The 18,044-nt window shown below is 41.8% G+C and overlaps 1 protein-coding gene across 2 annotated transcripts in view; it reads left to right on the top strand.

The window, feature by feature from the left end:
- Positions 1-18,044, top strand: part of aco2 (aconitase 2, mitochondrial) — a 54,073-nt gene that overhangs the window by 14,995 nt on the left and 21,034 nt on the right. For both annotated transcript variants that reach the window (XM_043679883.2, XM_087978351.1), the window contains exons 5-8: positions 2,472-2,630; positions 6,895-7,045; positions 8,502-8,606; positions 13,569-13,660. In XM_043679883.2, the coding sequence (XP_043535818.2) occupies positions 2,472-2,630; positions 6,895-7,045; positions 8,502-8,606; positions 13,569-13,660 (507 nt within the window). The remainder of the gene's footprint in view (positions 1-2,471; positions 2,631-6,894; positions 7,046-8,501; positions 8,607-13,568; positions 13,661-18,044) is intronic.

Here is an 18,044-nt window from a genome sequence, read left to right as displayed (position 1 = left end):
CATGTAAAAGCTAGGCTGCCAGAAGACTTACACCGTAGGTATTTCAGATTTGCATCAAATGTCTCCAAAGTGCTGAGATAAAGAATGTCTCCGTAGAATCTATTCAAGTACTTGGCTATCAGAAATTCTGAACATTAATGTATGTAAACCTTAAAATTTAGAAAAATCCCCAAGGTGTAAACATGCAGATAGGAAAACAATTCAGCAGCCCACTGATGGTTTCACGGAGTATTTTGATTATTGGTTTTGATAGTATCTTTGCTTCCATCAGGTTGGGCTCTGAAAATCATTGTGTAAACATTATCTTCACTCTGTTACCAGCAAGCAGTTTGACTATTTAGTTCCTATTTCTAGCATTGGTCTACCTGACTTCTGCATGGTCGCAAGAATGCAAGAAACAAATCAGGGAATACCATATAGCCCATTAAGGCTGCTCCACCATTAATACAATCGTGGCTGATCTTGGGCTTCAAGTGCATTTTCCTGTCCACTCCCCTTATCTCTATTCCCTGAGAAACCAAAGGTCTGTCTATCCCAGCATGGAATTCTCTACTCTGGTTATGGAGCATCCTCTGGTGTAGAGAATTCCAAAGATTAACAACTGTTCATGTAAAGAAATTATCCTCATTGCAATGGCTCAGTGGTTAGCACTGCTGCCTCACAGCACCAGCGATCTGGATAACTGTCTTGGATAACTGTCTGTGTGGAGTTTGCGTATTCTCCCCATGTCCGCGTGAGGTTTCTCTGGGTTCCTCCCATAAACCAGAGATGTGCAGGTTAGGCAGGTTGGCCATGCTAAATTGCCCATAGTGTTCAGGGGTGTGTGGGTTAGGTGCATTAGTTAGGGATAAATGTAGAGTAATAGGGTAGGGGGGCTGTTTTTGGGTGGGTTACTCTTCAGATGATCGGTGTGGACTTGTTGGGCCAAGTGGCCTGTTTCCACACTGTTGGGCTTCTATATCTCAATCCTAAATAATCACCTCTTAATCTACAATTAGGCCTTTTCTCTATCAATTGGATAGATGCTGATATATAGATTCTATCAGAATCTCTCGTGTTTAAATGGTATCAAATCTCATTCTACTAAGTACCAGAGAATATAGGCCCAATTTACTCAGTCTCTCATCTTCGGGCAGCCCAGTCAAGCCCAAGAGCCAACCTAGGGAACTTTGGCTTAACCATCTCCAATGCTTCCCTTCACTTCCCATGTGGCCGAGCTACTGAAGGAGGATGTTCAGCCTCTTCAGCTTGTTCTGCCACCATTTGGTTCATCATTGTCAATCTGTATTCCATTTAACCGCTGTGGGGAGAAAAATCTATCAGAATTGGCTTTGATATTTTCAGCTTTGCTGAGGGACACCTCTAGATGCCCACAAACCTTTTTGTAGAGAAATGTTTCCTGACATCACTCTTCAGTAGCCTTGTTCAAATGTCATAATCTCGTTTCTCATAGCCGGCATTAGGGTTTTATGAATGAAGTATGGAGTACAAAAGTAAGGTAGCAACAAATTATAGAAAATACTAGTAAAGCAATGATTCAAGTAGTCACTGCAATTTTGGATACCCTGTTATGGGTAGGAGACATATGGTGATAAATAGTTAAACATTTAATCAATGATGTTGGTCTTGTTGCGGCTATAATGCAGTTAATGTTCAGAACAGGTAGAAGAAAATGCTGCAGAAAAGTGCTTTTTTTTCCCCTAAAGATGTCAGTAATGTTTGAGAATATTATGGAAGACATTGTTATGGCTGTTCCTGTTGATTTACCCATTGCTCTTTTTCATCCTTGAGTCTAATTTAAACTAAGAGTTGAAAGAAATGTATTAGTGTTTTAGTAAATAACTGGACACAGTTAACCAATATAATTTTAATAGTTTATCCAAGTACTTTTTAAAGCAATGTTTCCATTGCTAATTTAAAATCAGAGACTGTTTTTTCACTGGGATAATATTGGAATACTATAATTGTGAGGAGGGATCATTTCTACTTTGACATTATGGCTGAGGAAATGTTTAATGGAGCCCATCAAATTTGAAGAGTTTTGAAGGAGTGAATCAAGAAAACCATTGCCTTTGTTTATTTAATTTAAAAGTCTGAAAGGGAGATGAGTTTCAAAGCATTTTCTGCTTTGCTGCAGTAAATGATTGGGTCAGAATTGATTGTATTCTAAGGGAAGTAAGATAAACATTCGAAACCAAGTAAATCATAACTTGTGAGAGAGAGGATTATTGTTCTGCCCTAGGATAGAACCGCAGATGCAGTGTGCCACATGGTCATCTCCTGTGCCACAGTTTCTGTGATTGTGGTGACCCTGTTGACACTCACTGTATTAGGTCATGGAGCAAGATGCTAAAGGATGATCAGCTCCTGTGAAACTCCCTGCTAGAAACATAGTTTGGAGCAGAAAGTTAATGGTGAACTAAACTGACAATCTCCACTGTGTGCTTAAAAACATTTAATTTTACTTTCAGATTATTTTGGAGAACTATGCCTACCCTGGTGTGCTGCTGATTGGCACTGACTCCCATACTCCTAATGGAGGTGGTTTGGGTGGTGTGTGTGTTGGAGTTGGTGGAGCAGACGCAGTTGATGTGATGGCAGGGATTCCTTGGGAGTTGAAGTGTCCAAAGGTAAGCTATCTCCTAAAGTATCTCACAAGTCTCGTTGTTTTGACCAAAATGTTCAGTTGCCCATAACTGGAAACTGCATGGCAAGTAACACAAAGGTTATAATGACAGTTTGCATCTACAGAACCCATTCACCAGAGGAAAACATCCTGAGTTACTTCGCTGGAACCTTGCATTAAAATTCCATCACATGGATGTGCTCAATCTACATTGAATTCAGTGGGAAGACAAAATCAAATTATGGTTATAGCTGGGCTTCAGAGTCTCCTTCTGTGCTATAACCCTCTCTGTTTCACTGCATCTAAAATTAGAGGTGCCAATAGTGGTAATGGTAGTGTAATGTTACTGGACTAATCATCTAGAACCTCAGGCTGATGTTCTGGGGTCTTGGGTTCGAATCACAACATGGCAGGTGGTGAAATATGAATTCAATAAAATCTGGAATTAAAAGCCACCCTATTGATGTCCATATAACCATTGTTGACTGTTTCAGAGACCTATCTGATTCGTTCATGACCTATAGAGAAGGAAGTCTGCTATCCTGATCTGATCTGGCCTACAATCCACATCCACAATATTCTGACCAATTTTTAACAATCATTCGAACTGACCTGAACAAGCCAGTCAGTTCAAGGGAAAATTAGGGATGGGCAACAAATACGAGATCAAACGGCTGTGCTAACATCCCATGAAGAAAAATGCAAAATCACAAGTAATTGTGACCCCTTGTAACTCTACATAAAGAGAAGCTTATTGGCATCGGCCAGGTCTGGGGTCAAACATGAACCTGAGAGTTGGGAACAGGAGTGGGTCACTCCACCCTTCAAACCTGCTCCACCAATTATTAATATGCAGCAGCTTTTAAATAGGGATTAAAGGCAAAACTAAAAGCAGTTCCAAGCAAAAGTTATATAAGACTGTCATGCAAGTTTTTGTAGAAACATTGCTAATGACAAGGTGGGGGAAATCTGTGGCTCTGTAATAACCCTCTCCACATATCCTACACTCCAGTAGGGATGGTTTCTGCCTAGCTACTGCAATCTAGCCACCTGACATAATGTGACCTAATAATCTACAAACAAGTCAGCATTCTCTTCTTTGAGAGAATGACACACTCTAGAATTTAAACATTCAATACAAAGGTATATTCCTTTACCATATGCTAATAGCTATAAAAGCAGTCACATACAGATTCTGAGGAAGGGTCACTCAACAGGAAGTGCTAACTTTGATCTCTGTCCACAAATGCTGCCACACCTGCTGAGCTTTTTCAGCAATTTCTGTTTTTGTTATATACAGGACTACATTGTAAACACCTCCTCTTTTAATTTTTCTGGATTTTTAAATTGGAGGCTGAAATGGGAAAAGGGGTTGGGGTGTGGTTACTGCAGGAAGCTGGTTTATTTTCCCTCTTCAGTTGCTGTAATGTGTCGCTTAGAACCAGTATGTGGGAATCTTCATAACTTATTGCTTTGTACCTCCTGCTGTGTGAGAATAGACCAATCAAGGAACAGAACTCCTGTCAAGATTAACTGATCAGCTCAGCGACCCCTGCGGACAGGGACCATTGGACTTCTGTCACAGTTTTTTCCCTTCATCCATAGCACTTTTTTTGTCTGTATTTGTGTAAAGAGAGTTTTATAAGAGGGTTAGAGTTTTATTTTGTTGAGCTATATGTTGACAGTTCAATGATTCTAGCTACAGTTAAGCCAGTAATTTTTAACAACAAATTCTTAAGTACAAAAACCAGATCTGTGCTTTCTGTTAATCTTAGTCTAAAAAGATAGAGGTTGAAGAATTTTGCATACTTTGACAAAATCTTTAACTTTTGTGATGACTGTGAATAATGGGACTTATTTCCAGTTTGCTATTCTCGTGAGCCATGACAGCATGCATTCCTTACAGCAATAGCACCTTGTAATTCCACAACCAATACATCAGGTCAAAACAGTCCTGTTTTCTGCCACATGTAGTTGTGAATATGATGGGTAATTAGACAGCCAGAGGAGGAAACTATGCAAACTTCCTGATTCTCAAATGATATGGGAGCCTGGGGTGTCAGTGCGAACGATAAGGTTGAAGCATTTACACATCTTTTCATCCAAAAGCGTTGACAGCCCTGTAACAACCCCCTCCACAAACTCCATCACAATAGGGATGATTTCTGCCCAATTAATGCAACCCAGCCACCCTACTTAACATGACCATAATACTCTACAAGCAAATTAGTATCCATTTCTATGAGTGGATTATACACCTTAGAGATGCTTCAAAACAAAGGCATATTCCTTTACCATATTGAAATCATAATGGTTACAGCGCAAGCAGGCTGTCATATGTCATATCTGTGGAAGACCAATTCACTTAGTCTCCCTCTTCTTCTCCTTTCCTGAGTTTTGCAAGCTTTTCACTTTAGGTAATTATCGGTTTCTGTAGTGTTTTTATACTACAAAGTCAGTGTATGTTTGCAAAAATGGACAATCAGCCCTGAAGAAGGGTTACACCCAAAACATCCTGATGCTCCCTGGCTTGCTGTATTCTTCCAGCCTCCTATCTGTCTCCCTTGCAAAATCAACAAGGCAGTTGATTTTTTTTAAACGGCTAAATGTTCAGTGAGTACACAGATTGCCCAGTGTAATTTTTAAGCCATGTGGTAGCTTCCAGGGTCCATCACAGAGATATATTAGGTTAGCTGAACTTAACCAGGAAAGCAACAAAAATGTTGGGATTGGACACTTTTGCATGGACCTTGGAAGTATGTGGCTGATCACTATCTATTGGAACGTTCATTCAGGCGAATGTTGGGCGAGGCCACAGCTTTTACCTATGACAACTGTCATCAGTTCATACAGTATGGAAACAGTCCCTTTGATCCAACTCAATCTTTCTTGCTTCAATTTCAGTCCTTCCTCTTCGTTCTCCCTTACTCTTTCACCCTTTAAATAGGATAAAGTCCATCATGTTTCCTCCTTCCTTCAGTTCTGAAGAGCCAAGCACATCTTAATGCAATGCTACTTCTCCCCAGCTACTGTCCAACTGCAGGTCTTGCTTTTGCTTGAGCTCAGATCTGGACTGACTTTTGATAGTCCTTATGTCTTGCTGTTCAACCAACCCGTAAAGACAAGTTATTTAGCTCGCACTCTTGGAAGTTGCTTTTAGTTTGATAGTTAATGGCAAAGTCCTAGTTAGACTACACCTAAAGTGCTCTGTTTAGTTTGAACCTTAGGAAGATTAAATATAGCTTTAGAGGGAATATAGTATAGATTTACCAAACTGATACCTGAACACCTTGTTATAAAGTGCTGGAAGAGGTTACAACATCTTGGATTGTTAAATCTGGACTTTAGTAGGTTAAAGGGTCATTTGATTAAAGTTCTCAGAACATTAAGTTATGCAAATAAGGTTGGTGGTGATAAACTATTTTCTGCTGATTGGGAAGTCTGTGACCAGAGGGCAGAGACTAAATATTAGAGCCAAGGATATTTAAAAGTGAAGTTAGGAACCACTTTGATATGCAATGGGTTTATGAAATTTGGGTTTTTTTTTTTACAATTGGTAGTTGTTTCTGGGTCAATTATTAATGAATTAATCTCAATTTCTTTTGCCATTCTAGTTTGCTATTCTCGTGAGCCATGACAGCATGCATTCCTTACAGCAATAGCACCATGTAATTCCACAACCAATACATCAGGTCAAAACAGTCCTGATTCCTGCCACATGTAGTTGTGAATAGTGATGGGCAAGTAAGTAACCAGAGGAGCAAACTATTGCAAACTTCCTGATTCTTAAATGATATGGGGGTGAAATAGCTGCCCTCCTGTTTGTACAAAAGGACTAGAAGAGCAAGTATCAAATATATGGCGTTGGTGTTGGATTTATGCCTGAATGGCTATATAAATGCAGCTTAACTGCAATTTAAGCTCGTGCAGGTTTTTGTGGGACCATTAAACAGACAGGTGATGCTTTAGGAGGAAGAGAATAGGAGAAGATAAACCTAGCTGTTGATGTCCCTGGCTGCCTGCTCCATTTGTTAATCACAACTCTAAGCTTCAGGCAAAATCCAAAACTGGTGGAAATCCCAGATCTAAGGTGGGTACCTTTCATCGAGCTCTCAACAGAGTGTGCTCATTGGATTGGATTGAAGCACTCTGCCTGTGCCTCTGTTTTTGGCCAAAGGTTGGTAATTCTGGTGGACACTGGTTTCTTCCTGGGTCTCCAGGTTCTCTGAATGCTTTGCAGTAGCTTGTTATATTTGTTTCCTGTGTAGGTCATTGGAGTGAAGCTGACGGGGCATCTGTCAGGCTGGACGTCGCCGAAAGATGTCATCTTGAAGGTTGCTGGCATTTTGACAGTTAAAGGGGGAACCGGTGCAATCGTCGAGTATCATGGACCAGGCGTGCATTCTGTGTCCTGTACAGGTACACAAGTTAGAGCTTAACTGTGATGTGAGATCACTAAAGCAATTATCGTGGTGTGTTTATAATATTGATTCCTCTGTTTTCCTTCCTCCAACTTATGAGCCATTGAAACCAAAGTTTATTCTCACCTAATACTTGACTTGGTTTACCTCATCTTCTGTCCTGTCTCTTTTCATCTTACACTATGTTGCCTTGGCTTGTCAGCTTACCTTGTGCTGGTGAAGCAATAGTATGATTACCCCTGACATGGCTAAATAAGAGGCAAGTATCCTGTTCATCACAATCTATTGACCCCTGCTGGGGTTAGGGACAAGTGTTTGGTGGAGCTACGTGCTCTGTTGTGGTCCATTTGACAGCTAACATTCTGGGTTGCACGTGGATAACTTTGCTTGGATGAGGTATGTGCTTCCCAGCTCCAGCTAGGGGACGATTCTTCAAAAGACAAATGAAGTAGATTCTCGTACCTAAAATTTCATAAACATTGAGAATGGGGAGGATATACTGGAAATCCAGTTTCTGTAGCTTCTCATTTACCTTTTAAGTGGACAGTTGAGCAGTCGATGCACATAGTAAAGGCACTATCTTATGCAATCTACACAGACCACGTTATAAATGTTTATAGCCAAGATAAAGTTGATAAAGTGTGGCACTGGAAAAAGCACAGCAGATCTGGCAGAATCTAAGCAGCAAGAGAGTCGACATATCGGGTTTAACCCTTGGTCAGTCCTGCCTGCCCGAAACGTCAACTCTTTTTCTGCCGGATTTGCTGGGCTTTTTCCAGTGCCACATGTCTCCAGCATCTGCAGTGCTCACTATCTCTTAGGAAAGGTAAAGGCATGTTGAACTGAGAGATGGTTGGAGGGCAGAAAACAGGGTAAGGGCACAAACAAGGTTTCTTGGACTGGTAAACTGGAGTGATTGTATAGTGTTCCACAGAGTTCCTGTTGGTATAGGAGTATTTATGTAAATACAAATGTGAATTGAGAATTAATTGGAAGTATGGCAAATTGTTAAGGACTTTAAAAGATTGTAGGGTAGGCAGAGATAGCAAGTGCGTTTCAGTGTTTGGGATGTTGAGGGATATAAATGTAGTGGCAGAGGAACTGTGTAGATTCAGTTGGATGTTACCAGGATTGAGGGGATTATAGTTCTGAAAAGAGACTTGATTCATCTTTTTACTGGAACTGATGACGCTGAAGGGTGCCAATGTAACACTGTAAGGTACTGGATCCTTGCCTAAAATTATGGAACTCTAAACCGTTAATGTCTGGTCAAGTGGCATGGATGTCCGTCAACAAAAATGGGATTACTGGACCATATCAAACTAAATCCTGATTTTAATATCCTCCATCTTTCAACAATTGGTGATTTTTGTTTCCAAGAGGATGCCGATAGAATGACGGTGCTAGCTGAACAAAAATATGAGAACCCAGTTTGAAAGTCTTTCCCTTTCCAGGTATGGGCACTATCTGTAATATGGGTGCCGAAATCGGGGCAACCACTTCCATTTTTCCCTATAACCCCAGGATGAAGGCATACTTGGACAAGACCGGCAGAGAAGGTGGGTGCAGTGAGAATCGGTGACATAGTTTCTGTTTAACATCATGCCCCGGCAATATACGAGATTTTAATCAATGCGTTAGTGTTTCAGTGTATTTCAAAATAAACAATTGAGAGAACATGATATTTTAATGAAGACTACAGAAGCTGGTCACTTCAACTTGTAGAAAAAGGTAACTTAGACAAAAGCCAAAAAGCAAGCTAAAATTCATAGGTTAGAAAAAAATAACCTGCAGTATACAAATACAGTAAATCCTCAGTATCGTGAAATCATAAATCATGAATTTGCCTGCCATATTTAAAGGTTTTTCGAGACTTTAAGTTTGAGCTCCTTTTGATTGTGTTGCTAAATTCATCAACCAGCATGAAGTTGAGGTGGGCAAGGTGACAATGCAATGAGTTTGGGACTTGGTCTATATTGAATTAGCTGACCCATGCTAAGGGGGTTTTAAGTTGGCCTTCATGAGGGCTGAGCAGGGCTGCTGTTATTTCAATAATGTAAACTGTGCATGTCAAATCAGCTCTCTCCTCCTCCTGATTTCAGCATCCCCACAAGCCTGTTTGCTGATTCTTTATTCTCTCCTGCCAAAATTTGGTTAGTCAGCACTCTCCACTTAATGTGGAGGAGCCAGTTTTGGACTGGGATGGACAAAGTAAAAGAAATCACACAACACCAGGTTTATCACAACCATTTAGTGAAGGAGCAGTGCTCCGAAAGCTAGTGCTTCCAAATAAATCTTCCTCCACTTAAGGCATGGCAAGAGAGGGTTCCATATTTATCATTGTGCTTTACACATGAACCCACTCTGCTATCAACTGAGATGAATTGGGTCTGTTTCTGATGTATCACTTCACAGACACCCTTAAGTGCGCATGCATCCCCATGCACGATGCCACACACCACCTGCACTCCCCTCTCATGCATGTGAGTGTGCATTCTCCCATGAGTGCGAAAAGTGCACTTGAGCACTTATTCATAGGCACTCCTCCAGCTAGTCACTGACCGCTAGCTTCACCAAGCCACATTTCCTTGTGCTTTACCATGAGCTCACATCTTGCTCACTCCCTGAAGCCAAGATCGATTTGTGGATTTTCAACCAGCAATGTTGACCGATTACTGGTATCTGTTCTTGGGAGCCAGCACAGCTTTCAAGACTTTTCCTAAGCCCTGACAGCAATACCCAGATATCTGGTAAGACCTAGAACTTGGTCTCCATTCCATCAGTACAGTGATTTTCAACTGCTGTCAAGAGTGTGGTGCTGGTGAAGCGCAACAGGTCAGGCAGCATCCTGAATTCCTCTCAAGTTGCCAACAACTCTGTATTATAGTGGGCCTTTTCAGCAGTATTGCTGAACAGCTCATTTCTGCATAGAGCTCAATTCCCACTCTTCTAGGATTTCAGTGAGCCCAGCTATACAGAGCGATCAACCAGTCTAAAAATTCTGAGCACTCCAACTCTGCAGTTGTCTCCGTGCAGTACAGTTAAAGGACAGCTGATCTAACATGGAGTCTACCCTGCGCCCTCGGAGCCCCCTCTGTGCACACCACCACCACCACCAACCCCCTCCCAACACACACACACACACCCCTCCATATTTACCTCATCACTGACTCTGAAACTGTACTGGCTGACCTGTTGAAATCTTCCCTGACTGCTGGATAGAATTGAATGTTGCTCCTTAATACTTCTGAGGGGTTCAGTTTAGCTCAGTTGGCTGGATGTTTGGTTTGAGAAGCAGTGTGGTGCCAATGGCATGGGTCCAATTCTCATCACTGGCTGATGTTACCATGAAGGACTAGCCTTCTCAACCTCTTTGCTCGCTTGAGGTGTGCTAGCCCTAGGGTTAAATCACCACCAGTCGTGCCTCTCTAATGATACTAGCTTACTCAGTACAAACAAAATAGATATACTAGAGGATTTCATTGCAATATTCACAGTTATTTCCAGGTTTGCAGTTGCACTCATTCCCACCCCCCCCCCCCCCCACCCCCACGACTGTCTCCAAGCGATTTCATCAAATTTAGGAGAGCAGTTCTTTGGTCTGATGTAGGAAGCAGCAATGAGTTACTGCTTTAGTTTTGTCTTTGGCTTTCAGATACGCTATAATGTGCCTGAATCTACATATGAATATACAAATTAAAAGCAGGAGTAGACAGCTTGTTCCCTTGAGGCTACTTGTGGCTGATCTGATTATAGCCTCGATTTTTTTCCTTTTCTGTCTGCCTCCAATATTCTTGGAATCTAGTGATACTGACAGGCTACTAATCGCCATAATAAAGTACTGCTCATTCCAAACTTCACCTTCCATCTTTAGTATATACAAAATGACTAACCAGATGATCTGGTCCATCAAGTCTGCTATGCCATGCAGAGAGACGGCTGATCTGATAATCTTCAAGTCCCTTTTCCTGCCTTATCCCTAAAGTCTCCATTTCCTTACTGATTAAAAATCTATCTTCGTGCTTTGTGTGAGAGGATAAGAAACTGGCAGGAATATCGCCATCCTCCCTGAGCACTGGGTCATTCCTAAATATCCAGTTTTCCAAGATACTGAATTATAAGTTAGGTGGTGGAATGTTCTGCTTACACCATAGACAGGTGCAGGCAGGTGGGGCTAGTTTAGTTTGAGATTATTCAGCATAGGCTGGTTGGACTGAAGGGTCTGTTACTGTGCTGTTCGATGACTCTGGCTACTTCATGACTCTGTTTTGGTGTCTCCATCCCTTCCATTTTTTGCGGTTTTACTTCTTTATTCTGCTGAAGTTGTAACTGTCTTTTTGAGTATCTGGTCTATACATGCCAAATGGTGAAAGGCATTTATTCCAGTATGCTAAAGGAGGACTAGCAGGGAGATTAGTGAGACGTTGACAGTGAACAATATATTAAATGATTGGACACTCTGGAGGCTGGAAGCATGTTTCTGTTGATGGGTGAGTCCAGAACCAGAGGACACAGTTTAAAAATAAGGGGTAAGCCATTTAGAACAGAGTTGAGGAGAAACTTCTTCACCCAGGGAGTGGTGGATATATGGAATGCTGTGCCCGAGAAGGCAGTGGAGGCCAAGTCTCTGGATACTTTGAAGAAAGAGCTGGATAGAGCTCTTAAAGTTAGTGGAATCAAGGCTGATGGGGATAAGGCAGGAACAGGAAGCCGATTGTGGATGATCAGCCATGATCATTACGAATGATGGTGTTGGCTCGAAGGGCCGAATGGCCTACTCCTGCACCAATTGTCTATTTGGCCAACTGCCAATGCAACAGACAATAAAGTCTGCATTCAAAGAGCGCACCAGGTTACAGCCAACTACAGAATAACTGCATTATTCTAATCTCATGTAAAACAGTGGAATGGATTATCAGGTGTAGTACTTTATTTGAAAATAGCTCAGATTCATGTTTGTGTCAGGGCATCCAAGATTTCCAATGCCATTTTGACGACTTTTTCCCCAAAAGGGCAAGATTTTAGTTAAAATAGAAGGTGTGGAAATCCAAGACAAGGCCTATAAATGGCTAAAGGATGTGGGATAGAACAGCTATATCTGAGTAGGGTGCTGAGTGGTGTGAATGTTAGAATTACTAAATGTATCAGAAATCAAATTTGAAGAGGTAATGTTTGCAATTAATAGCAAACTGTAGTTGGGGGGGGGGGGGGCAGCACAGAAAATGCAGATTTACTCGGCTAAAAATAAACGCGTGAGCAGGACAAAGTTAGCTTTTAATAATGAATATTGACTGCGGGATGGGACATGTGACCAATACACGAGTGAAATTAAAGCAAGGTACTGATTGAATTATGTTGGAATTGGCAAGTGAAAGGGTCTTGGCGTACGTGATGGTCTTTTCCTCTGCGTTGAGTCTATCGCCATCACCGTCTCAAGGGTGCAGCGGTAGTGTGCCTACCTCTGAGCCTAAAGATCCAGATTCAAGTCCCATTAGCCCCAGACAGTCCCAGAATGTTTGAGCTGGTTGATTCAAAATAACTACATTACTGACTTGGTGTTTCTTTTGATCCCCTAGTCCCAACCACGGCCAGAATCATTAACTAACTAACATTAATTTGGTTTTTCCACCACTTTGAAAAGGGGGCTTGTGGCGCAATGGTAGTACGCCTAACTCAAGTGTAACCTCCAGGTATAACATGTCCAAACAGACTGATTCAAAATACATCCATCACACTGAGGCAGTGCATTCCACCCCAGTAATGCTCTCCTGCAACCTCTTCAGTCAGGCAGAAGATACAGAAACTTGCACCAACAGGTTCAAAACAGCTTTCTTCTCTGCTGTTATTAGACTGATGAATGAACTCTAACTTCAAATAATGTTGGTCTTGTCTTGTAGCATCCTGTGCAGTGTAAATTGTGTGCCTTACTCTGTGTTTTTGAGTTAATAACATGCTAAAGTCAAAGGCGATCATGATCCGAAAGGAAGGTGCTTTGGTCAAATTGTAATTTGAATACTTAGTCCATTTCTAGTCATTAGATCATAATTTTTTAAAGGCTGGGCAAGTTGGATCTCTGAGCTGATCCCTAGTTTCTCTGGTCTGAGTTATGAAGAAAGACTGGGGAAATGTTAGCTCTTTGACCTTGAAAGCATGCACTTGACAGGTAATTTTAGAGGTATCAAAGATTGTAAGCAGCTGGGATAAATTCAGCAAACTATTTTAAATTAACTTGCAAGAATAGTTTAAAGGAATAGAGTTCATGATTTCTTTAATCATTCATGGGATGTATGTGTCACTCACTGGGACAATATTCATTACCCAACTCTAATTACCCTTCAGAACGTGGAGGTGAGTTGCTGCCTTAAAGTAGGAAAATGCATTTGCTGCTAATTTTAAAAATGTAATTTTCATATAATGAGCAACTTGTGGAATAGGTTCAGAGATTGTGGTTAGGTGCTATTCTGAGATGGAGAGTTGCAATTGACTAGTTCTTGAAAATATTTTTCTTTCACAATTTTCAGAGATCGCTGCTCTTGCTGACAATTTCCAAGACTTGCTGGTTCCTGACGAGGGTTGTGAATATGATCAGCTGATTGAAATTAACCTCAGTGAGGTAAGCAAACTTTATGGGACCCTCTTGTGGCTCAGTGGTAGTGTCCCTGTTCCTGGACCCCAAGGCCCAGGTTCAAGTCCCACCTGCTCCAGAGGTGCGTAACAACATCCCTGAGCAGGTTAATTAGGAAATATACATGAGGAAACTTCAGAGCTTTATATGTGGTGCAAAGGCAATATCATTGCCTCTGAGCCTGTAGTGTTCATCCCTACTGTGCCAAATGTGTGTCGTAACTACACTGGGTAAACTCTCCTGCTCTTTTGCAGACCGTTGTGTGTCAGCTTTTCAGCACAAGTTCTTAAGAAGAGAGCCCCTCTGACACTGCAGCACTCTTCAGTACTGTACTGTAGCATCAGACTCTGTTACGTGCTAAACTATGGAGTCGGACTTGAACCCACAATCTTCTGACTTGAAGGCAAGAGTGTGACCAGCTAAGTTGAACACTCTCCCCCTGTGTCTTTACCATATGGTTCAGTAGCTAGCCCTCTCTTGGTGGAGGTCATTATGGGGCAAATGATTGTCAATGGCAGAGGTGAAAGTGGAGCAATTTGATAATAATTTAGTCATAAGGTCATATCGCACAGAAACAGACCCTACGGTCTAACGAGTCCATAATCCCAATCTAAACTGGTCCCACCTGCCTACACTTGTCCCATATCCCTCCAAACATTTCTTATTTATATACTCATCCAAATGTCTTTTGTAACTGTACCCACTTGTTCTGGAAGTTCATTCCACGCACAGACCACTGTGGTTTTAGGAAAAAAAATGCTCCTTATATATTTTTACACCTTTCTCCTCTCACCTTAAAAATATACCCCCCAATCTTGAAAGCCCCCACCCTAGGGGAAAGACACCTGCCATTCACCTTATCTATACCTCTTGTGATTTATAAACCTCTGGGAGGTCATCCCTCGGTCTCCTTCATATCAGTGAGGAAAGTCCCAGACTATCTAGCCTCTCCTTATAACTGAAACTCTTCATTCCCAGCAAAATCCTGGTTAAATCTTTTCTGAATCCTCTCCAGCTTAAGTAATAGTCTTACTATAACAGGGCATTCAGGACTCAACACGCTACTCTAGAAGAGGCCTCAGTCTGTATTTGTTTGTGTGCGTCCTGTGGATTATCCTATTCCCCATTTTCTGTCCATGAACTAATCCTCAATCCCTGCTACTATATTCCCATGGGTCATAATTTAATGTAATAACTTCACGTGACATCTCAGGAAGGATGTGCATGCTCCAGAGGGTATACAGCAAAGCTTTAACAAGACTGGTTCCTGAAACTGTCCTATGTTGAGTGTGTGTAAACCTGGTTCTATTTAGAAAAATGAGAGGTGATCTAATTGAAACATATGGAATTATGCTAACAAGGTAAATGCTAATACAGCTGATTTAACCTAAACATTTTATGCTCGCGGTTTGGCTATTTAGAGCTGAGATGAGAGATATGTCCTCAGTCAAAATGTTGGCAATGGTAGACTCTGTGATCGATCTTTAAGTATATTCAAGATAGAAGTTTGAATATGGAGGGAAGTGAAGGTGGATTTGTTGTGTTGGGAAGGTGGGCTGAGCTAGAAGTCATCCAAGAGGGTCAGGAATGAATAGCTTCTTCCTTCCTTAGGTTCTGAGCTCTGTATTTGGCCTTCGCACACCAGAATAAGATTAAAATTGCTGCTTAACATGACGTTACTGTGAGAAATGCAACGAATGCTCGGATGTCAGGTGAAATGTGAGCTAATGACATGCTGTGTCTGGGCTGATGGGGAGGCATTGCCATTTCTTCATTACGTTACAACAGTGACTGCACTTTAACAATACTTAATTGGCTTTGGGACAGCCAGAGGTTTGAAAGTCATTGTTAATTGCAAGTCTGCTGTCTTTCACTCTGGGTGAGGTAGATGGGGAACAATTTCTATCCACGGAGCTAGACTTGATCAACTGATGCTGCCTTCAGATTGGAGTCAGTTGTGGATTTATTCCGATTCATGTTTTTTATTTTATGGTTCAGAGCTTTTGGCCATTTATTTGTTTGGGATGTTTGAATAGACTTTGTATTGAAGGACTGTATTCCTAGACCTATTAATCCACTTAAAACTCTGCTTTCAATGAATACACGCTCATTTCAAACTGAACAATTTTAGCTTTATTTGGTGGAGTGACGCAGGGGGAGTATTTGGTGGGGAGACCTATTCGGCCTTGTTTTTCATGACTTGGAGCACTTTCGTTTTGAGAAGGCAATCTGGTTCTGAATTGCACTGTTCTGAACAGGAGGGGTGATTTGATGTTGCTGCCTGCTCCACAGACAGATCAATGTGTCTCTATTCTCAATCTGTCCAGTGTGCATTAATCCCACAGGACTCCTCGCACACTGCATTATGTTTATCCAGCAAAAAGGCAAACAGTATTTTCTACTGACATCAACAAAACCTTGACTACCCTTCGTACTCAGAACTTAGAATCCTTTGTTTTCCCTTTCCATTTGAAAGTCAAGAGTGAGCAATACATCACGATAGCAAGGAATGGCAGTAGGTACTGGGTACTGTGAAAGCCACGGGCTCTGACAACATTCCAGCAATGGTCCTGAAGGCCTATGCTACTGAATTTGCTGTGCCACAGTTATCAGTGAAGTATTTCCACAGTCCAGGTGATGATTCAGGATACAAGCTTCAGCATGGGACTTAGACCCCCATCCTTGTGATCCCAAAGGAGGAGCCTTTCCTACTTCAAATTGAATTGGTCTTAAATGTATTCAATGATCCAACCTGCTCTGCTCACCGAGAAAGAGAAATTTCTCCCATATCAAATCGGAGGTCTGTTAATTTGAAACACTCTCCCCTAGCTCTTGATTATCCCACAAGGGCAGTGTGCAAAGGATTAAATGGTTTTCCATTAAGACAACCGGGCAATTATTTCAAACCATGCTAGGCAAATGAGACTGGAACATGTGAGGGAGGCAAATCTGGTGACAGGAAAAATGATTGTTATACTTCATGGCGGAAAGTTTGGCTCACAGACAATGAAGCACTTTTGAAGTGCAATCAGTTGTACCTGGCACCAGCCAGTTTTGCACACACTGAACTCCCTTCAACTGCATTGCAATAATTACTGTTTTTGAGTTGCTTGGCAGCAAAATATTGGTAAAGATAGCAATATCTTTAGATTATATATTGTCAGGGGATCTATTACATCTATCAAAGCAGAAAGATGGGGCTTCGATTTAACATGTCATCTGAAAGATGGCCTCTCTGACATCACACCACACCTTCAGTACTACACTGTGCTGTCAGCCTTGGGCTTAATGTGCATGCTTCCTGGGGAGTGGTACTTGAACTCAGAACCTTAGTCATCAGAGTTGAGTATTACTCGCCAAACCGTAGTCACAAACACAAAACAAAGTGATGAAGCTCTTTACTTAAGAGAGTGGCGTGTTTGGATTAAACCACACAGCAACTAAGAGAAGAAACACAAGATAGAGGTTATTCATTCTGCACTGGATGCTATGGTGGAACTGTGAGGGAGAGTCCAAAACTAAAGGGCGTAGGTTTAAGGTGAGAGGGGAAAGATTTTAAAAAGGACCTGAAGGGCAATGTTTTCACACACAGGGTGGTACGTGTATGAAATGAGCTGCCAGAGGAGGTGGTGGAGGCTGGTACAATTATAACATTTAAAAAGCATCTGGAAGGTTACATGAATAGGAAGGGCTGAGGGGGATAATGGTCAAATGCTGGGAAATGGGACAAGGTCAGGCTGGGATGTCTCTTCGGTTTGGACGAGTTGGACAGAAGGGTTTGTTTCCATGCTGTTTGACTTGAATTGAATTCGCTTTATTGCCACATGTACTCCCATTACGACGCTATCTTAGGTACAAAGGTCCCTAGGTGCAGAATCTTTGTTTCAAAACAGAAAAATAAGGAAAACAAAGTTTAAAAAGTTAACCATTATAGGCCTTCTTACTAAAGAGCAGGAAAATAGAGAAACATCGTTTACAGTTCAACACCATAATCTATAAGCGTCTGGCCATAATGGGCTTGACTTTCACTGCTTTGGGCTGACGCTCAACCTCGTTCCCACCGTTAATCCAGGCTTCCTGCTCTCCCCTCCTTGCAGCGGGTTCCTGCTCTCACTGGCTGCCTCAGGTCGCCTTTTCCCACTCCTGCTGCTGTCTGCCCGATCCAGCTCTCAGCCTCACCACCCTGAACTGCCTGCTCCCACTCTCACAGCTCGAATCCCCCAGTCTTTGTCTCAGCTCCCAGCGTTGCAAAACTCGTATGACTGTGGTGGAGGGGCAGGCTTCAGTGGCCAAAGTGAACTTGTCCTAGTTCTGAAATAAAAACCATCTGTGTTGGAAGTAAGAAGCAGGTCATTCACCTGCAAAAAGAAAA

Source organism: Chiloscyllium plagiosum, unplaced genomic scaffold, assembly GCF_037043375.1.
Source record: "Chiloscyllium plagiosum isolate Xiang-an unplaced genomic scaffold, Cpla_swu_hap1 HiC_scaffold_33, whole genome shotgun sequence".
Lineage (NCBI taxonomy): Eukaryota > Metazoa > Chordata > Chondrichthyes > Orectolobiformes > Hemiscylliidae > Chiloscyllium > Chiloscyllium plagiosum.
The sequence above is the reverse complement of the archived record's forward strand: the minus strand, read 5'-3'. Positions and strand labels throughout refer to the sequence as shown.